Source organism: Tursiops truncatus, chromosome 3 (genome assembly GCF_011762595.2).
Source record: "Tursiops truncatus isolate mTurTru1 chromosome 3, mTurTru1.mat.Y, whole genome shotgun sequence".
In the NCBI taxonomy this organism is placed as follows: Eukaryota; Metazoa; Chordata; class Mammalia; order Artiodactyla; family Delphinidae; genus Tursiops; species Tursiops truncatus.
This window is the reverse complement of record NC_047036.1, coordinates 122,096,083-122,119,029: the sequence shown is the minus strand read 5'-3', so window position 1 is coordinate 122,119,029 and position 22,947 is coordinate 122,096,083. Positions and strand designations below refer to the sequence as shown.

The following is a 22,947-nucleotide window of genomic DNA, read 5'->3' as shown; positions in this document are numbered from 1 at the left end:
TTTAAATGAATTTATTTATTTATTTGTGGCTGCACTGGGTCTTCGTTGCACTGCGTGGGCTTCTCACTGCGGTGGCTTCTCTTGTTTCAGAGCACGGGCTCTAGGAGTGTGGGCTTCAGTAGCTGTGGCACATGGGCTCAGTAACTGGCTCGCGGGCTCTAGAGCGTAGGCTCAGTGGTTGTGGCGCACGGGCTTACTTGCTCTGCGGCATGTGGGATCTTCCTGGACCAGGGCTCAAACCTGTGTCCCCTGCATTGGCAGGTGGATTCTTACCCTCTGCACCACCAGGGAAGCCCCTACCTGTGTTTTAAACAAAGACCTCAAAGTGTTGGATGCTGCAAAATGGACTGGCAACAGCAAAGACAGGTTCCAAATTTGTTGCCAGCAGCATCAGCAGCCTGGACAGAATACAGTTAATGAGGCCCAAGCCAGCCTAATCCCACCAGTCCCTTCTTTGGACAACTGTTTACAGACAAAGGTGCAACTTCATTTTTCTGGACCCAGCATGAGGCCAGGTTCCAGAAACTCCTAAATCTCAAGTCTCCCATCCAACACTGAGTCCCTCTATGTCTTTTGGCAAAAAGCTCAGCACTTACCCAGCATATTCTTCTAGCATCAAAGCACTTTGCAAACATATATTCATTAATCCCCATGACACCCCAGACCTGCAGATATTATGATCCCTGTTTTCTAGATGGAGAGACTGAAAGACATTCTGGGTTTAAGTGGGAGGTGTGTGTGTGTTGCCTCTGATTTGCTCTGCTGGGCTGCTTTGAGTGTGCAGGTCCCTGTGTCCCCTTTTCTACCTGAGATATGAGCCCTTAAGAACTTGTGCAGTATTTGAAAGGGACATGACACACAGCGGCTCTATCCTGCTCAGCACTGTCAGTAACCTCCTGGTAAGGCAAAAGCTTAGACCATGACAATCTTTCTATAGTTCTATGTAGAAAGTTAAAGGAAAGTGAGTGGTGGCCCTCGTGTCACTTTTCTCCACCCCTTAGGCATCAGGATGGCATATGTGTCCAGTGAAGGTTGCCAGAAAGAGAAATATCCTGGCTTATTGGGCAGAAGGGCATTTATTGGGAGGACAGGAGGGAGCGGAAAGAGCTTGGAAACAGGATCCAAGGGAGGCTGCTGAGAGCTGGGCAGCAGGGATAGGAGGTGGGAAGAGTCTGATCAGGTGCTGCGCCTTGAGTCCCCGCCATGAATGGCCTTCAACTCTGTCCACATTCTCTCCTCCCTTGTTCCTTCCTTGTTCATGTTTCCAAGTCCCAAGAGGCTGAGCCTGTCCCTCACCTGTGGTGATGGGTTGAGGAGGTTGGGGATGAGGGGAAGGGGGAGAGGGAGGAGGAGGAGGAGGGGGAGGAGCAGGGGGAGAGGGAGGGGAGGAGGGAGGAGGAGAGAAGAGGAGGAGGAGGAGGGGGAGGGGAGGGAGGAGGCGGAGGAGGGGGAGGAGGAGGGGGAGGGGAGCGGGGAGGAGTTGGCTTCTGCAGCCTCTGAAAAGGGAGGAAACTTATGCCTCTACCGAGACTGTGCATGGAAGAGGAAACCAAAGGGATGTAGGTGCTGTTAGGAAGGGCTTGAATGAGAACGTGACAAGTGTTCTGTACCACCTGAGCCAGGGGATAACTCTGGGATACGGGAACTAGGTCGTGGTGGCAGATATTTAGTTGTGGTTGGCACAGCTGGACAGGCTGGTGGCACCACCGAGCACAGAGGACTGGAGCTTTACGCAGCATAGCAGCCTTTCATCTCTCAGTAATTAAAAGGCTCCCTTGCTGAATCGTAAATCAAAACCCTGGCGTTTTTGTCAACTCTGGTCTCTAATTGATCCTGAAACTCTGGCTGGCTCAGTTCATTAGGAGATGATGCTAGTAAGAGCAGAGGTTCAAATGCTCAGGGGGCACTACACACCTTTGAGGTCTGGCTGTCTTATAAAAGGCAGCCCTGTGCACCACGGGGGCTGGTGGCAGTGCAGAGCCATCACTGCAAACAGACAACAAAAATGGGGCAAAACCTCTCACACACACAGAACGTTAGAACAGAAAGGGGCCTTGCACACATAGTCCAACCCACTCGGTAGGAAAAACTCAGCTGACAAAGGATGGCATCATTCAGCCCTGAGAAGCGGGAGGAATGAAACCTCCCAAAATGGGAAGGGTTGTTAAGAACAAGGGTGAGCTGCCCCCAGATAGACAAACTGAGCATGTCATCTGCGTCCAAGATTTTGGGGATGGGAACTTTCTCTGCATCTGAGAGGCTGTCAAGGAAAACACATACACACAGAAAGCATTGATCTACTGTCACCTAATAGCCCTCAGGAGATTATACTGTGACAGGGACTTTCCGTTTTAGAAATGCTGGCTCTCTAGAAGCAAACACACACATCAGCATAAGTAGCATCTCAGTATATGCACATATGCAGGTTTCTATGAGCTGGGGGTGGGGATGGACTCATGGCAAACTATGCTGGTGCTGAAACTCCATCCACTGCCTAACACGTGGCCATCATGGAGCGGGTGAGTCTAGATGCTCATGACTCGCCCAAGAACAGATCTAACTTGGAGAAAAGCCAAGAAGGAGAGAACGGGAAGCTGGAGCCTTGAAGTACACTGGAATGGAGTCCTACATGCATTCTAGTTAGGGTGACCTTACGTCCAGGTTTTCCTGGGAGAGTCTCAGTTTACACCTGCTCTCCTGGTAGAGTGTCCCTCTTTTATCTCAAAAGCATCCTAGTTTTGATGGTAAGTTATATGGTCACTCTTCTTTTAATGTTTTTTTCATGGAATATCCAGGACTTTGGGCTAAGGCCTGATGCATAAGCAAATTCCCCAGTAGTAGAGATGGTCCCTAGAGCATTCATGATAAGATTCCATGGAAGACTGTTCATGAGTTAGGGTAGGTCCTTGCTCTTTGTTGTCACTTCTGGATCATCCTCCCACTGGAGGGACTTCTCAAGACTTCCCAGCTTGGGTTCACATGATTAGACTCCACCACCTACCACCCTGCCGTGTTGGAGCCATCATTTCCCCTCTTTCCTTGAGGAATTGAGCTCCTGGATCACTGTCCTTCTCTCCATCTCAGTGGGTCCTATCATGATGATCTCATCTAGTCTTAGGGCTTTAAATACCATCTCAAGGCTGGACCTCTTTCTTAAATGCTAGACGTGTATACTCAACTGCTTACCAATGTCTTTACTAGGAATACTAAGGCATCTGAGACTTAATCTTCTACGAACCAAGCTTTTGCTTCCCCCCAACACCTCAAAACCTGTTTGTTCCTCTTTTGGTTTTCAACTCCATCTCAGTAAAAGGCAACTCTGTCTTCCAGTTACTCAAAGCAAAAAAAAAGTGGACTCACCATGAATCCTCTCTTCTTTTACACCCAGGATTTAATTTGTCAGAAAATCCTGTTGTCTCTACCTTCAGAATATACCCAGAATCTAACCATTGCTCCCTCCCTCCACAGCTAGCGCCTTGGTTCATTTCACCATCACCCCTTCCCCCAACCGGATTATTACAATATCTGCTTAACTAAGTCTCTCTGCTTCAACCTTTTCCTATCTATAGTTTACTTTCAACCCAGCAACTAGAGGGATTCTGATTACAACATAAGTTAGATCATGTCATGCTTCTGCTCAAAGCCCTATAAATCGGTTAAAGCCAAATTCCTCATGATGACTGAGGAAATTCTGTGTGATCTGAATCCCTGTTACCATTCTGACCTCATCACCTACTAACTCCCTCTCACTTCCCTAACCCAGTCCTATTGGCCTTCATGTCAGGCGTGCTCCTCCCTCAGGGCCTTTGTTCTGTACTCGCTGTTCCTTGGGCCTGGAACACACCTCCCTCATTTCTTCATTCTACCTTCTTACCGCTCAGTAAGGCCATCTCTGACCAAGCGATTAACATTGTAATCACCCCCACGCAAATTCTATCCCCCTTTCCTGACTTCTTTGTTCTTCTTAGAGCTTATCATTAGCATGCCACATATATTACTTATATGCCTTGTTTATTGTCTGTCTGTCCCACTAGAATGTAAGCTCCACTGGGCGAGGATACTGTGTCTTTTATTCACTGGCGTTTCTCCAGCATCTAAAAACGTACCTGACATGTAGTGCTCAGTACATATTTGTTGAATAAATGAATTAAAGCATCAGTTGTAGACATCCTTAGTTTGCCTTTGGAGATTTTGCAGTTTTCTAACAAATTCCAAGAACCTTCCATTTGAAAGGAGTGACTGTGATTCTCTATTCCAATTTTCTGGCATGTGAAGAAATCTTTTTGCCTGGATCTGTTGGAACCCACAATTTACCTGTAGTCTTTCTAGAAAGGGGATCCACCACCTCACCAGCCAGACTGATTAGAAAAATCTATGGGTTAGAAAGTGCAGTCTTTTATTGAACCAGAACCTTCTAAGCTGTATTCACTGGTTCACTGTCTCCTCATGGAACAAATCTACTTCCTGGTCTACACATTCTGTTATGGTCCCTGTGACCCTTGTCTTCTGCAGCTCAAATAATCCTACTTTCTTTATAGGTTTCTCCAGTGATGTAGTTTCTGTCTCCTCACCATTGCTGCCCTCCACTGGACACACTGCCCCGCCTACATGAAAGTCCCCAAAACTGGCCATATATGACTCTAGCTCTGACCCCCAGAGAGTAAAATGGGATTTTTCCCTTTCCTTGGAGTTATGACTCTGATATGTCATAAAGACAGAGTGTATATGTAGTGATGGTCTTACTACCTTGTGACAGGCTTTGCCTGGACTTATGGGGGTGGGGGTAGGAGGAACCATGGATAGTTTTGGGGTCTGTGTGTAGTTGTGGTCATATGAGGTGGCTGGACAAACTGTATGCCAGTGAAATTGATGAATGTGCCAGAGAATGAAAAAGATTGAGAAAAGCTGTTTGGGAAGAAGATCTTCAGGGTAACTAGCATGTGACCTGGGGTGTGGAGGGATGGGTAGTGGTCTGAGTCACAAAAACCCTGCCTAATGGACCAGAATCCTGGGAAGTCTCCCAAGGTGCTCCAAGAGGTCTTCTGATCATTGTGTTTTTGCATTGTGCCATGATTGTGAAGTGTCAGGGTGCAGGGTGTGAGGTGCGATTGGGGGGGGGGATTATATAGTAGAAAACCTGAAATCTAGTTCTTGAGCAGACTGGTTAACTCTGCACATCAATTTCCTCATCTGTAAAATAACATCTACCTTAAACAAGATTCTTGAGCATAGCCAATGAGTTAAGAGATGCAAAAGTGCTTATAAAATGTGAAGAGCTATTTAAAAGATAACTATTCTGCTATTTTTTTTTTTTCAGTTAAGTGTTAGGAGGGTACTAGAGCAAAAGCTGTTTCTTGGTCCTTACTCTGAAAGGGCATTGAGTCTTTCAGAGATTCAACCCACAGATGGCCCCTGGCCTAGGTGACCTGACCCTCTGATGCCTGAGATTGGAGAGAACCCACCTGAAAATGGGGATGACATAGTTGTTGGGGAAGATGCCGACTCGCCCGGTCACCAAGGAGACACCCCTGAGCCAGCCATCCTGGTACTTCCCCAGGACCCTGATGCCCTCTCCCTTCTGCAGGTCCAGTTCGTCAGGTCCATGGGCTGAGTAGGAGTGCAGGGCTACAAACCTGGGGAGACAAAAGGAACTGGTAAAGGAAGCTGGTGAGCGGAAGGCCTGGAACCAGTGAAGGGTGAAGCGAGAGGAAAACTTAGAGCCCACCTGCCCGGTGTTTAGCAACAACACCTTTTAAGAACTGAAATCTCACTGTGTAAGGCAGATGAAAGTGGTGGAGCCTGGTTGAAGTAGCAGTGGAGGCGCCCAGATCCCTGCCCCCACCTCCTCCCTGCTCCTCCACAGAGTGCCCCACAGCTGCAAATCACTCATTTAGGTCACATAAGCACTTTGACAATGGGGAAACTGGTCTAGAATAGAGAAAGGAGTTGGTGACCAGGAATCAGTGGCAGAGCTGGGTCTCAAACCTGGAAGTGATGGTTCTATCTAGGATGCTTTTTCACACTGCTTAGCGTATCCCCCAAGACAATGGTCACAGCCATCAAGGTTCAGGGAACTGAGGGGTCAGAAGAGAAACCTCTCTGATCCACTCCCTCTCCTGAGGGTAGGGACATGTCTGATCCCCAGGAATGGCCCGAGGAGCTTAGCTTAATGTAGGCCAGAGGTGGACATGGGAAAATGGGAGGCGGGTGTTAATTTCAGTGTTTGGCACGCAGTGGAATACTGGCTGCATGTTGGCGTGGAGGAGGATGGGCTTGAAACATGGTAGAAATGTTTTCGGGTTAGAGCAGTGACTTGCCTCTCTGAAGTCCACACAGGAGTTGGGCAGGTGATATCCAGGTATAAGCCAGGGGGTGAAGACCCTGGGGAATAGTGAGGCTGTGGTAGGAGAATGCAGGGGACACGGATTCGTGTCCCGGTCCGGGAGGATCCCACGTGCCGCGGAGCGGCTGGGCCCATGAGCCGTGGCCGCTGAGACTGTGCGTCCGGAGCCTGTGCTCCGCAACGGGAGAGGCCACAACAGTGAGAGGCCCGCGTACCGCAAAAAAAAATAAAATAAAATAACCCACTTTGGCTTGCCAGGTTCAGGGTTACCAGTGTATGGCCTCAGGCTGGATGTTAGGAAGTCCTAGACTCTATGGACTGTGAGACACTGAAAGGTTTTATCAAAGGGGCTAGGAGAGTGTTCCCATCTGCAAAGTTCCTTTCCCCTCTAAAATGCTATATTTATGTCTTGCTGATTACCAGAGCAACATCTATTGATGACCTTGCATTGTGAATCTAAAGGAAGACAATAGAAATTGCTCAGTACCTAAGCTTCCTGTAATGTTTTGGTATATAATCTTCCAGTCTCTTTCTACTTTTGTAAAATAATGAGCCAGGATGATGTGGTTTGGTAATTTGTGTTTTTCACCATTATTCCCTTTGGAGGTTGTAAAAGAAGGGGAGCTGTTATCTCTCTGGATGTGTTGGTTGGGGACGGGAGATGCTTGATGGCAGAGGGATGGCAAAGATGACCCCTCTATGCCAGGACCGGGAGTGGAGGGTTGAGCTTTTTTTACTCACATGTTAGCTGAGAGGTGTTGCTGGGAGCCGGGCAGACTGATGATGGCTGTGGAATGTCCTGGGGAGGCAGGTGCAGGGTGATAAGTGCTGACCTACACAGACAGAAAAGCCAGGCAGAACCAGTGAACATCACCAGCCAGGCCCACAGTAGAGGCAGCCTGACACAACCAAAAACCAAGGGCCACGCCTGGCACCACCCAGCATGTGTCTTCTCTGTGGTTTGGGGCTGTAGGCAGAGCCGAGTGGTGGTAGATTGGTTTATCGTTTGCTGGGGTGGCATGCCAGGGTCACAATCCAAAAGACTGCTCAGAGAGGGCAGAGGAGAAGACCTGTCTAGTTTACAGTCAACAGGGTACTGCCAGGATCCTCGATCTCTTCCCTGGGCCCCTGCCTACCCATCTCCCACTGCACTCACCTCCCTCTATGAAAACCTATTCTCATAAAATGATACAATAGCTAATATTGAGAACTTAACACTCGCCAGGCAGTTTTAAGAGCTTTACAAGTAACAGCTAATTTAATCCTTATTAAAGGGACTATTATCATCCCTATTTTTGGATGAGAAACTGAGGGAAAGAAAAGTTACCTAACTAGTATGAAACAAACTTTTAAACCAGGTTGTCTAGGTCCTGAGCCCACACTATCAGTATTAACACACACACAGACACACACACTCACACTCACACACACACACCAGTTTACCCAGTGACTTAAGGAAGGTAAATCTGCATCCTCTTTACTTTTCCACGATGAAAGAGGGAGCAATAATGCTAAAAGTATCGGAAACTGCCTATTATCCTGGCACCTTGCCTGTTGTCTAACATCTTACCTTGCTCATTTCCTTCTTGGCATATATCACAGGCTGTGATTGTTTCCTTGTTTAGTTACTGACCATCCCCCATCACTAGACTGTAAGTTCCATGAGGGCAGGGACTATGTCTTTTTCATCATTGTATTTCTTATGTGCCCAATATGTACTTGTAGCTTAAAGAATGAATAAATGAACAAAAAGACCTTTCTACCCAGTCCACCAAGGACTAATGAAACCTCAACCATCTCCATGCCATCCAGAGTAAATACACTCAATCTGTCTTTAGTTGTCAACTCATAAGCGATGGTATGTGTGCCTTTTTACGACTGTGCTTTTGTGGGTATAACTATTATTTGCATATGTGTGTTTGGGCAGTTGCTAATCCATTACCAAGTATATGTATCTCTGGTTCTTTCTACAATTGCGTATGCTTTTTCAGAACCCATGACAATTGTATGTACATGTATGATGGCACTGGTCTATTGTATGTCTGATTATGTTCACATATGTGGGTCTGTGGATTGATAAGCATGTATACTCTGTGTGATTATATGTATGTATGGTTGTAAATGTCTATCTGGAATTATGTGTGTAGGTATGTAAACTCTAGAGGTGTGTGCAAATATGAATGGGTATAGTTTTATGTGTGTGCCAATGACTGTGGAAATATATGTATGGCTGCGTATGTATGTGTGACATTTCAATCCAGGTATAGGATCAGAAAACTATTCTAGTCAGATAGTAACAAGTGTTGGCAAGAATGTAGAGAAAGCAAAACCCTCATACAGTGTTGGTGGAAACGTAAAATGGTTCAGGCCCTTTGGAAAATAGTTTTGCAGTTCCTCAAATGACTAAACATAGAATTACCATATGACCCAGTAAGTCCAATACCCAAGAGAGATGAAAACATATGTCCACACTAAAGCTTGTGCATGAATTTTACAGCAGCATTATTTATAATAGACAAAAGGTGGAAATAACCCAAATGTCCATTGACTAATGAATGAATAAACAAAATGTGGTATATCCATACAGTGGAATATTATTCAACCATAAAAGAAATGAAGTATTGATATATGCCAGAACATGGATAAGCCTTGAAAACATTATGCTAATTGAAAGGAGTCAGACACAAAAAACATTACATAATTCCATTTATATGAAATGACCAGAAGAGGCAAATCTATATAGAAAGTAGATTAGTGGTTTCCAGGGGCTGGGGATTTAGGGGGATATAGGAATAATAGTTAAGGGTACAGGGTTTCTTTTTGAGGTGGTGACATATTGTAAAATTGTGGTGAAAATGGTTGCACATCTGTGAATATATTAAAAACCACTGACTTGTACATCTTAAATGGCTTAAATGTATGTTATGTGAAATATATTTTAATAAGCTTTAAAAATATGCCAAAAAGCATATGATCATCTCAGTAGATGTAGTAAAAGCATTTGATAAAATTCAACATCCATTTATGATACAAACTCTCCAGAAAGCAGGCAAAGAGGGAACATACCTCAACACAGTAAGGGCCATATATGGCAAACCCACAGCTAACATCGTACTCAATGATGAAAAGTTGAAAGCATTTCCTCTAAGATCAGGAACAAGACAAGGATGTCCACTTTCGCCACTTATATTCAACATAGTTTTGGAAGTCCTAGCCATGGCAATCAGAGAAGAAAAAGAAATAAAAGGAATCCAAATTGGAAAGGAAGAAGTAAAACTGCTCGTTTGCAAATGGCATAATACTATGAGTAGAAAATCCTAAAGACACCACCAGAAAAACTACTAGAGCTCATCAATGAATTTGGTAAAGTTGCAGGATATGAAATTAATGTACAGAAACCTGTTGCATTTCTATACACTAACAATGAAAGATTAGAAAGAGAAATTAAGAAAACAATCCCATTTACCACAGCATCAAAAAGAATAAAATACCTAGGAATAAACCTACCTAAGGAGGCAAAAGACCTGTACTCTGAAAACTATGACGCTGATGAAAGAAATCAAAGATGACACAAATAGATGGAAAGATATACTGTGTTCTTGGATTAGAAGAATCAATATTGTTAAAATGACCATACCACCCAAGGCAATCTACAGCTTCATTGCAATCCCTTTCAAAATACCAATGGCATTTTTCACAGAACTAGAACAAATAATTTAAAAATTTGTATGGAAACACAAAAGACCCCGAATAGCCAAAACAATCTTGAGAAAGAAGAACAGAGCTGAAGGAATGACATTCCTTGACTTCAGACTATACTACAAACCTATAGTCATCAAAACAGTATTGTACTGGCACAAAAATGGATACACAGATCAATGGAACAGGATAAAGAGCACAGAAATAAACCCACACGCTTACGTTCAATTAATCCATGACAAAGGAGACAAGACTATGCAATGGAGAAAAGACAGTCTCTCTTCAATAAGTGATGCTGGGAAAACTGGACAGCTACATATAAAAGAAAGGGGGCTTCCCTGGTGGCACAGTGGTTGAGAGTCCACCTGATATGTAGAAAAATAAACTCTAAATGGATTAAAGACCTAAATGTAAGACTGGATACTATAAAACTCCTAGAGGAAAATATAGGCAGAACACTCTTTGACATAAATTGTAGCAATATTTTTTTGGATCTGTCTTCTAAAGTAAAGGAGATAAAAGCAAAAATAAACAAATGGGACCTAATTAACTTAAAAGCTTTTGCACAGCAAATGTAGCCATTGACAAAATGAAAAGACAACCTACTGAATGACAGAAGATATTTGCAAATGATATGACCAATAAGGGATTACTATCCAACATATGTAAACAGTTCATACAACTCAACATCAAAAAAACAAACAACCGATTAAAAATGGGCAGAAGGTCTAAATAGATATGCTTCCAAAGAGGAAATGCAGATGGCCAACAGGCACGTTGAAAAGATGCTCAACATTGCTAATCATCAGGGAAATGCAAAACTAAACCACAATGAGATATCACCTCACACCTGTGACAATGGCTATCATCAAAAAGGACACAAATAACAAATGTTGGTGAGGATGTGGAGAAAAGTAAACCTCTGTACACTGGTGGTGGGAGCCACTGTGGTGCAGCCACTGTGGAAAACAGTATGGAGGTTTATCAAAAAAATAAAAATAGAACTAACATATGACCCAGAAATTAAACTCCTGGGTGTATGTCCAAAACAAACAAACAAAAAAACAACAAAAAACACTAATTTGAAAATATACATGCACTCCTGACCTAGAGGAACTTGACCAACAAGTAGAAGATGACGAGAGAGCCTGAGCCAAGATGGCGGAGTAGAAGGATGTACTATCACTCCCTCTTGTGAGAACACCAGAATCACAGCTAACTGCCGAACAGTCATCGACAGGAAGACACTGGAACTCACCAAAAAAGATACCCCACATCCAAAGACAAAGGAAAAGCCACAATGAGATGGTAGGAGGGGCACAATCCCAATAAAATCAAATCCCATAACTTCTGGGTGGGTGACTCACAAACTGGAGAACACTTATACCACAGAAGTCCACCCACTGGATTGAAGGTGCTGAGCCCCACGTCAGGCTTTCAAACCTGGGGGTCTGGCAACGGGAGGAGGAGTTCCTAGACAATCAGACTTTGAAGCCTACTGGGATTTGATTGCAGGACTTGACAGGACTGGGGGAAACAGAGACTCCACTCTTGGAGGGCATACACAAAGTAGTGTGCACATTGGGAACCAGGGGAAGGAGCAGTGACCCCAGGGGAGATTGAACCAGACCTTCCTGCTAGTGTTGGAGGGTCTCCTGCAGAGGTGATGGGTGGCTGTGGCTTACCGTGAGGACAAGGACACTGGGAGCAGAAGTTCTGGGAAGGACTCCTTGGTGTGAGCCCTCCCAGAGTCTGCCATTAGCCCCACCAAGGAGCCTGCAGGCTCCAGTGTTGGGTCACCTCAGTCCAAACAACGAACACAGGGAACCCAGCCCCACCCATCAGCAGTCAAGCAGATTAAAGTTTTACTGAGCTCTGCCCACCAGAGCAACAGCCACCTCTATCCAGCACCAGTCCCTCCCATCAGGAAACTTGCACAAGCCTCTTAGGTAGCCTCATCCACCAGACGGCAGACAGCAGAAGCAAGAAGAACTACAATCCTGCAGCCTGTGGAACAAAAACCACATTCACAGAAAGATAGACAAGATGAAAAGGCAGAGGGCTATGTACCAGATGAAGGAACAAGATAAAACCCCAGAAAAACAACTGAATTAAGTGGACATAGGCAATCTTCCAGAAAGAGAATTCAGAATAATGATAGTAAAGATGATCCAGGACCTCGGAAAAAGAATGGAGGCAAAGATCGAGAAGATGCAAGAAATGTTTAACAAAGACCTAGAAGAATTAAAGAACAAACAAACAGAGATGAACAGTACAATAACTGAAATGAAAAATACACTAGACGGAATCAATAACAGAATAACTGAGGCGGAAGAATGGATAAGTGACCTGGAAGACAGAATGGTGGAATTCACTGCTGCTGAACAGAATAAAGAAAAAAGAGTGAAAAGAAATGAAGACAGGGGCTTTCCTGGTGGTGCAGTGGTTGGGAGTCCGCCTGCTGATGCAGGGGACATGGGTTTGTGCACCGGTCCAGGAAGATCCCACATGCCGCGGAGCGGCTAGGCCCGTGAGCCATGGCCACTGAGCCTGTGCATCCGGAGCCTGTGCTCTGCAATGGGAGAGGCCACAACAGTAGGAGGCCCAAGTACCGCAAAAAAAAAGAAAAAAGAAAAAAGAAATGAAGACAGCCTAAGAGACGTTTGGGACAACATTAAATTCAACAACATTCACATTATAGGGGTCCCAGAAGTAGGAGAGAGAGAGGACCAGAGGAAATATTGGAAGAGATTATAGTCAAAAACTTCCCTAACATGGGAAGGAAATAGACACCCAAGTCCAGGAAGCGCAGAGAGTCCCATACAGGATAAACCCAATGAGAAACATGCCGAGACACATAATAATCAAATTGAAAAAATTAAAGACAAAGAAAAATTATTGAAAGCACCAAGGGAAAAACAACAAATAACATACAAGGGAACTCCCATAAGGTTAACAGCTGATTTCTCAGCAGAAACTCTACAAGCCAGAAGGGAGTGGCATGATATACTTAAAGTGATGAAAGGGAAGAATCTACAACTAAGATTACTCTACCTGGCAAGGATCTCATTCAGATTCGATGGAGAAATCAAAAGCTTTACAGACAAGCAAAAGCAAAGAGAATTCAGCACCACCAAGTCAGCTCTACAACAAATGCTATAGGAACTTCTCTAAGTAGGAAACACAAGAGAAGAAAAACCCCTACAAAAACAAACCCAAAACAATTAAGAAAATGGTCATGGGAACATACATATTGATAATTACCTTAAACATGAATGGATTAAATGCTCCAATCAAAAGACACAGGCTTGCTGAATGGATAAACAAACAAGACCCATATATATGCTATCTACAAGAGACCCACTTCAGACCTAGGGCCACATACAGACTGAAAGTTAGGGATGGAAAAAGATATTCCAAGCAAATGGAAATCAAAAGAAAGCTGGAGTAGCAATACTCATATCAGATAAAATAGACTTTAAAATAAAGAATGTTACAAGAGACAAGGAAGGACACTACATAATGATCAAGGGATCAATCCAAGAAGAAGATATAACAATTTTAAATATATATGCACTCAACATAGGAGCACCTCAATACATAAGGCAACTGCTAACAGCTCTAAAAGAGGATATTGACAGTAACACAATAATAGTGGGGGAGTTTAACACCTCACTTACATCAATGGACAGATCATCCAAAATGAAAATAAATAAGGAAACAGAAGCTTTAAATGATACAATAGACCAGATAGATTTAATTTATATTTATAGGACATTCCATCCAAAAACAGCAGATTGCACGTTATTCTCAAGTGAGCACGGAATATTCTCCAGGGTAGATCACATCTTGGGTCACAAATCAAGCCTTGGTAAATTTAAGAAAATTGAAATCATATCAAGCATCTTTTCTGACCACAACACCATGAGATTAGAAATGAATTACAGGGAAAAAACTGAAAAAACACAAACACATGGAGGCTAAACAGTACGTTACTAAATATCCAAGAGATCCCTGAAGAAATCAAAGAGGAAATCAAAAAATACCTGGAGACAAATGACAATGAAAATACGAGGATCCAAAACCTATGGGATGCAGCAAAAGCAGTTCCAAGAGAGAAGTTTGTAGCAATACAAGCCTACCTCAAGAAACAAGAAAAATCTCAAACAATCTAACCTTACACCTAAAGGAACTAGAGAAAGAAGAACAAACAAAACCCAAATTTAGCAGAAGGACGGAAATCATAAAGATCAGAGCAGAAATAAATAAAATAGAAACAAAGAAAACAATAGCAAAGATCAATAAAACTAAAAGCTGGTTCTTTGAGAAGATAAACAAAATGGATAAACCGTTAGCCAGACTCATCAAGAAAAAGAGGTAGAGGACTCAAATCACTAAAATTAAAAACGAAAAAGGAGAAGTTACAAAAGACACCGCAGAAATACAAAGCATCCTAAGCAACTACTACAAGCAACTCTATGCCAATAAAATGGACAACCTGGAAGAAATGGACAAATTCCTAGAAAGGTATAACCTTCCAAGACTGAACCAGGAAGAAATAGAAAATATGAACAGACCAATCACAAGTAATGAAATTGAAACTGTGATTAAAAATCTTCCAACAAACAGAAGTCCAGGACCAGATGGCTTCACAGGTGAATTCTATCAAATATTTAGAGAAGAGCTGACACCCATCCTTCTCAAACTCTTCCAAAAAATTGCAGAGGAAGGAACACTCCCAAACTCATTCTATGAGGCCACTATCACCCTGATACCAAAACCAGACAAAGATACTACAAAAAAAGAAAATTACAGACCAATGTCACTGATGAATATAGATACAAAAATCCTCAACAAATTACTAGCAAACGGAATCCAAAAACACATTAAAAGGATCATACACAATGATCAAGTGGGATTTATCCCAGGGATGCAAGGATTCTTCAGTATACGCAAATCAATCAATGTGATATAGCATATTAACAAATTGAAGAAGAAAAACCATATGATCGTCTCAGTAGATGCAGAAAAAGCTCTTGACAAAATTCAACACCAATTTATGATAAAAACTCTCCAGACTGGGCCCGTGTGCCACAACTGCTGAGCCTGTGTTCTGGAGCCTGCGGGCCACAACTGCTGAGCCTGTGTGCCACCAGTACTGAAGTCTGCACACCTGGAGCCTGTGCTCCACGGCAGGAGAGGCCACCACATTGGGAGGCCTGCGCACCGCAAAGAGGGGTGGCCCCTGCTCGCCGCTTTTGGAGGGAGCCCGCGCGCAGCAGCGAAGACCCAACGCAACCAAAAAAATAACTAAATAAATATTTTTTAAAATGGTTAAAAAAAAAAAAAAACTCTTCAGAAAGTGGGCATAGAGGGAACCTACCTCAACATAATAAAGGCCACATATGACAAACCCCAGCGAACATCATTCTCAATGGTGAAAACCTGAAAGCATTTCCTTAAGATCAGGAACAAGACAAGGATGTTCACTCTCACCACTAGTATTGAACATAGTTTTGGAAGTCCTAGCCACAGCAATCAGAGAAGAAAAAGAAATAAAAGGAATACAAATTGGAAAAGAAGAAGTAAAGCTGTCACTGTTTGCAGATGACATGATACTATACATAGAGAATCCTAAAGATGCCACCAGAAAACTACTAGAGCTAATCAATGAATTTGGTAAAGTTGCAGGATACAAAATTAATGCACAGAAATCTCCTGTATTCCTATATACTAATGATGAAAAATCTGAAAGTGAAATTAAGGAAACACTCCCATTTACCACTGCAACAAAAAGAATAAAATACTGAGGAATAAACCTACCTAGGGAGACAAAAGACCTGTATGCAGAAAACTATAAGACACTGATGAAAGAAATTAAAGAGGATACCAACAGATGGAGAGATATACCATGTTCTTACATTGGAAGAATTAATATTGTGAAAATGACTGTACTACCCAAAACAATCTACAGATTCAATGCAATCCCTATCAAATTACCAATGGCATTTTTTACGGAACTAAAACAAATCATCTCAAAATTTGTATGGAGACACAAAAGACCCTGAATATCCAAAGCAGTCTTGAGGGAAAAAAGTGGAGCTGGAGGAATCAGACTCCCTGACTTCAGATTATACTACAAAGCTACAGTAATCAAGACAATATGGTACTGGCACAAAAACTGAAATATAGATCAATGTAACAAGATAGAAAGCCCAGAGATAAACCCACACACCTATGGTCAGCTAATCTATGACAAAGGAGGCAAGGATATACAATGGAGAAAAGACAGTCTCCTCAGTAGGTGGTGCTGGGAAAACTGGACAGCTGCATGTAAAAGAATGAAATTAGAACACTCCCTAACACTATACACAAAGAAAATCTCAAAATGGATTAGAGACCTAAATGTAAGGTTGGACACTATAGAACTCTTAGAGGAAAACATAGGAAGGACACTCTGACATAAATCACAGGAAGATATTTTTTGATCCTCCTCCTAGAGTAATTGAAGTAAAAACAAAAATAAACAAATGGGACCTAATGAAACTTCAAAGCTTTTGCACAGCAAAGGAAACCATAAACAAGATGAAAAGACAATCCTCAGAATGGGAGAATATATTTGCAAATGAATCAATGGACAAAGGATTAATCTCCAAAATATATATACAGCTCATGCAGCTCAATATTAAAAAAACAAACAACCCAATTCAAAAGTGGGCCAAAGACCTACATAGACATTTCTGCAAGGAAGACATACAGATGGCCAAGAAGCACATGAAAAGTTGCTCAACATCAGTAATGATTAGAGAAATGCAAATCAAAACTACAATGAGGTGTCACCTCAAAGCAGTTAGAATGGACATTATCAGAAAATCTACAAACAACAAATGCTGGAGAGGGTGTGGAGAAAAGGGAACCCTCTTGCACTGTTGGTGGGAATGTAAATTCATACAACCACTATGGAGAACAGTATGGAGGTTCCTTAAAAAACTAAAAATAGAATTACTATATGATCCAGCAATCCCACTACTGGGCATATACCCAGAGAAAACCATAATTCAAAGAGACACATGCACCCCAATGTTCATTGCAGCACTGTTTACAATAGCCAGGTCACGGTAGCAACCTAAATGTCCATCGACAGGCGAACGGATAAAGAAGATGTGGTACATATATAGAATGGAATATTACTCAGCCATAATAAAGAATGAAATTGGGTCATTTGCTGAGACGTGGATAGATCTAGTGACTGTCATACAGAGTGAAGTAAGTCAGAAAGAGAAAAACAAATATCATATATTAACTCATATATATATATATGTGGACCTAGAAAAATTGTACAGGTGCACTGGTTTGCAGGGCAGAAATTGAGACACAGATGTAGAGAACAAACGTATGGACACCAAGGGGGGAAGCGGCAGGGGGATGGTGGCGGTGGTGTGATGAATTGGGAGATTGGGGTTGACATGTATACAGTGATGTGTATAAAATTGATGACTAATAAGAACCTGTTGTATAAAAAAATAAATAAAACTAAATTCAAAAATTAAAAAAAAAAGAAAAGATACATGCACTCCAATGCTTACAACAGCATTATTTATGATTACCAAGATATGGAAGCAACTTAAGTGTCCATCAAGAGATGAATGGATAAAGAAGATGTGGTGTACTGACACAATGGAATACTACTCAGCCATAAAAAAGAACAAAATTTTGCCATTTGCAGCAACACGGATGGACTTGGAGGGCATTATGCTAAGCGAAATAAGTCAGACAGAGGAAGACAAATACTGTATGATATCACTTATATGTGGAATCTAAAAAATACAGCAAACAAATAAATATCACAAAAACAGAGCAGACTCACAGATATGAAGAATAAACTAGTCGTTACCAGTGGGGAGAGGCAGGAGGGACAATATAGGGGTGGGGAAGTGGGAGGTACAAACTATTGTGTATAAGATAGGCTACAAGGATGTGTTTACAACATGGGGAATATAGCCAATATTTAGTAATAACTGTAAATAGAGTGTGACCTTTAAAAATTGTATTTAAAAAAACCCCAAAGACTATTGCATGGTTATCCATCTGAAAGTCTCTAACACTGCATAAAGTGCTCTGAGCTTTGCAATCAAACACTTTCATACTAGTTTCCTTAAACAAGCTGCTGGCTTTGGGCTAGGATCTCCTTCCCTGCAACTGGGCAAGATAAAACCCTGCTGGGATCGGGAGATGTGCCAAGGGAGGGCCTTGTTGTGTGAACAACTAATCTTATGTTTGTGTAGGCTGTTGGACCACTGATTAAGCAGGATGAACCTCACTTAACACCTGTGACTTTCCAGTGTTATGTTTGAGTAAAAAGCCCTGCCATCCATAAACACTATAAATCACTTAGGGAGGAGGAAGATGCCAGCATGCAAAAAAGTCATCCCTTCATTATACCAGGCTTTTTACCTCTCTAGGTCTTCGACTAGAGAGGGGATCTTTCCCCCTCTTTGGAACATGGAACCCTGCCAGAACGGAAATCACTGGGCTTGTGATGGAGTTCCTTCTAATGTGGAATGGGAAACGAGGACAGATTCTCAGATTTTGAGGTGTCTGAGAGGAGAAGGAAGAATACAAATGGAGAAGGAGGAGGAGGGAGAGAGGGAGATAGTGGACAACTCTGAAAGTTGGGGAGAGAGTCAGAAACTGAGACTGAGACGCAGTGGGAGAAAGAGATAGATCCAGAGGGATAGAGGAAAGAAGAAGAAAAGGGAGATTAAGAAAAGACTGGGGAAACTCGTAACCCATTCAGAAGACAAATAATCCAATTAAAAAGTGGGCAAAAGACATCACAGAAGAAGATATATTGAGTGGCCAGTAAGTACATGAAAAAGTGCTCAACATCAACAATTATCAAGAAAATACAAATTAAAACCACCATGAGATACCACTATACACCTATAAGAATGGCTAAAGTTAAAAACTGACCATACCAAGTGGTGGTGAGGATGTGGAGCAACTAGAATGGTTTTTTTTGCTGTACGTGGGCCTCTCACTGTTGTGGCCTCTCCCGTTGCGGAGCACAGGCACCAGACGCGCAGGCTCAGTGGCCATGGCTCACGGGCCCAGCTGCTCCGCGGCATGTGGGATCCTCCCGGACCGGGGCACGAACCCGCGTCCCCTGCATCGGCAGGCGGACTCCCAACCACTGCGCCACCAGGGAAGCCCTAGAATTCTTATATATTGCTGATGGAGATGTAAAATGGTGCCACCACACAGGACAACAAGTTGACTGTTTTAAATAAAGTGAAATATACACTTACCACTCTACTCAGCATCCTACTCACAAGTTTTTACCTAAGAGAAATGCAAACTTATGTCCATACAAGGACTTGTACATGAATGTTCATAGCAGCTTTATTTTAGCCAGAAACAGGAAACAACCCAAATGCCAATCAATGGGTGAACGAATAAACAAACTGTGGTACAAACACAGGGGAATATTCCTCAGGAATACATGCAACTACATGGAAGAATCTTAACATCATCCTAAGTAAAAGAAGCATGAAACACGAAATTACATATTCTGTGATGCCATTTATGTAACATTCTAAAAAAAGCCAAAACTATAGTGACGGCAAGATTAGGGATTACCAAGAGCCAGGGATGGGGAGAGATGATTGATTGCAAAGGGGCACAAGGAAACTTTTGGGGGTGATAGAAATGTTCTATATCTTGATTTTGTTAGTCATTACCTTTTTACATCTGCCAAGTCATTGAACTGTATGCTTAAAATCGTTGAACTTTATGTAACTATAGCTCAATAAAGCTGTTAAAAAATAGGAATATATTATCTAGCTGGCAGGAAACATCCAAGTGGCCATAGCTTGACCCAGCCCAAGCTCTGGGATTGGTCAGCGAAGGAGATAAGGGTGATGGCTCAGCTTCACAGTGAACAGCTAGGCAGTGGCCCTCATGGCAGGGGGCCACCTGAATAGGAGAGGAATCAAAGGTGGAAACCTATGCATCAGACAGAAGCTCAGTAAATAAGGTGAAAACAAAAATGAATGAATGAATGAATGGAGTGATAGGAAAAGAGAGCAAGATAGATAAAGGCAGGGAAGGAGGACAGACAGAACAAGACAGAAACAAAGGCACCACGCAGTAAATAAAGACAACCAGGTAGACAGCCAACTTCTGAGGAGGCAAGTCTGTTCCTGTCACTGGCATCCAAGACAGACGCCCAGCCTGTCTGAGTGAACGGGCCTCTGGCGGGTGGTTTCCTGAGGTCAGTTGTGACCTCAGGTCTCCGAGCCAGAAAGGGTTTGTGAGGCTGCATGCGAGGTCCTCTAGCATCTGGTGCTTCCTGGGATAGGATTTGGGGATCTGAGCAGGATCAGGGAAAGGGTATGTACTTGAGGGTAGGGGTGGGTATTTCTGCTGCTATCTAAAAACAGTTTTTCCTCCTTTTTGAAGGAAATGACTCATTTAAAAGAAGTCTTTATCGGGAACAGAAGAATCTACCGCTGTGTGGCCTCTGGGTGTTTTCAGGTCTCAAGGTGTTAAGTGAGGAAGGAAGGGGGCACGGCGCCTGGCACAGAGCTGCTGCAACATTCCACTGGCCCTGTGTCAGCCTCATCAGTCATGTGGGCACAGAGTCAGCTCCTGTCCAGGAGTCTGGAGGCAGGTCTAGCCTAGTACTCAAGCATGCGGCTCTAGCATTTTCCAGGATGTGTGATCTTGGGCAAGGACTGAACACTGTGGCTCCTCCACTTCGTCATCTGTTAAAATGGGGGCAGTAATGGTATTTGTCTCACAGAGTTGTTAGGAGGATTAAATAAAAGAATCCATGTACAGGATTTAGCGCATTGTAAGCAAGTGCTCAATAACTATTACTTATTTTAAAAAATTTTTATTGAAATAGAGTTGATTTACAATGTTGTGTTAGTTTCAGGTGTGGAGCAAAGTGATTCAGTTATACATATATATATATAAATATATATATATAAATATATATATATATATTCTTTTACAAAATTCTCTTCCATTATAGGTTATTACAAGATAGTGAGTATAGTTCCCTGAGCTACACAGTAGGTCCTTGTTGGTTATCTTTTTTTTTTTAACTTTTTATTTTATATTGGAGTATAGCTGATTAACAATGTTGTGATGGTTTCAGGTGCACAGCAAAGTGGCTCAGCCACACATGTACATGTATCCATTCTCCCCCAGACTCCCCTCCCACCCAGGCTGCCACATAACACTGAGCAGAGTTCCCTGTGCTACACAGTACGTCCTTGTTGGTTATCCTTTTCAAATATAGTAGTGTGTCCATGTCAATCCCAGACCCCCTAACTATCCCTTCCCTGCACCCTTCCCCCCCAGCTCCGTAACCAAAAGTTCATTCTCTAAGTCTCTGATTGCATTTCTGTTTTGTAAATACATTCATTTGTACTCCTTTTTAGATTTGGTTATCTATTTTATATATAGTAGTGTGTATATATTAATTAACTCTACTTATTTTGATCTACCAAGTGATTAGCTGCTGTGCAGGGTGGGGTGGGGTGGGCTGAGCAGCTCCTTTTATGCGACGGCCCTGCGAGGTCTTGGACCGAGACCAGGACCCAAGGATGCGGTGGGGGATGGCAGTAAGCAGCCCTACTCTTCTAGAGGAGTTTTCAGGTCCCCGGCTTTCCCAAATGTAAGTTTGCTGTTCCCCCCCACCCCACCCCCATGCTGTGGCACTCAGCTCTTTCCTCCGGGGCTCATGCCTTTCAGTAGCTTGGTGGGTATGGGGTACTATCTTCCTCAACAGAGTGTGACCTACTCCCAAGCCCTTGTGGTCATGCATCTCAGTATTCCCAGGAGCTAACAAGGGCCTGAACCTACAGAGTGTTCACTTAGGGTCGGGAGAAGGGCTGCATTTTAGAGACAGAAAATTAACTATTATACGGTAGTTTCTATACCAACACTATGGATAATCTAGAGTCGACCACTGAACTTTATGAAGTTAAAAATTCATTCTCGTCTTTAATTAAAAGAGGCTTGCTGGAGAGGGTGTGGAGAAAAGGGAACCCTCTTGCACTGTTGGTGGGAATGTAAATTGATTCAGCCACTATGGAGAACAGTATGGAGGTTCCTTAAAAAACTAAACATAGGGGGCTTCCCTGGTGGCGCAGTGGTTGAGAGTCCGCCTGGTGACGCAGGGGACGCGGGTTTGTGCCCCGGTCCGGGAAGATCACACATGCCGTGGAGTTGCTGGGCATGTGAGCCATGGCCGCTGAGCCTGCTGGGCACGTGAGCCATGGCCGCTGAGCCTGGGCGTGCAGAGCCTGTGCTCTGCAACGGGAGAGGCCACAATAGTGAGAGGCCCGTGTACCGCAAAAAAAAAAAAAAAAGAAACTAAAAATAGAACTACCATACGACCCAGCAATCCCACTACTGGGCATATACCCTGAGAAAACCATAATTCAAAAAGAGTCATGTACCACAATGTTCACTGCAGCTCTATTTACAATAGCCAGGACATGGAAGAAACCTAAGCGTCCATTGACAGAGGAATGGATAAAGAAGATGTGGCACATATATACAATGGAATATTACTCAGCCATAAAAAGAAACAAAATTGAGTTATTTGTAGTGAGGTGGATGGACCCAGAGTCTTTCATACAGAGTGAAGTAAGTCAGAAAGAGAAAAACAAATACCGTATGCTAACACATATATATGGAATCTAAAAAAAAAAAAAAAAGGTCATGAAGAACCTAGGGGCAAGACGGGAATAAAGACACAGACCTACTAGAGAATGGACTTGAGGACACGGGGAGGGGGAAGGGTGAGCTGTGAAAAAGCGAGAGAGTGGCATGGACATATATACACTACCAAACGTAAAATAGATAGCTAGTAGGAAGCAGCCGCATAG

General features: G+C 43.0%; 1 protein-coding gene across 3 annotated transcripts in view; it reads right to left on the bottom strand.

Annotated features, from left to right (window-relative positions):
- SH3RF2 (SH3 domain containing ring finger 2) overlaps window positions 1-22,947 on the bottom strand; it is a 143,644-nt gene that overhangs the window by 25,699 nt on the left and 94,998 nt on the right. For all 3 annotated transcript variants that reach the window (XR_012330900.1, XM_019924636.3, XM_019924635.3), the window contains exons 6-7: window positions 7,085-7,176; window positions 5,463-5,633 (exon numbers count right to left, since the gene is read on the bottom strand). Coding sequence is in view for 2 of the 3 variants with exons in the window: in XM_019924636.3 (XP_019780195.1) it covers window positions 5,463-5,633; window positions 7,085-7,176 (263 nt within the window). In the remaining variant the exon portion in view is untranslated. The remainder of the gene's footprint in view (window positions 1-5,462; window positions 5,634-7,084; window positions 7,177-22,947) is intronic.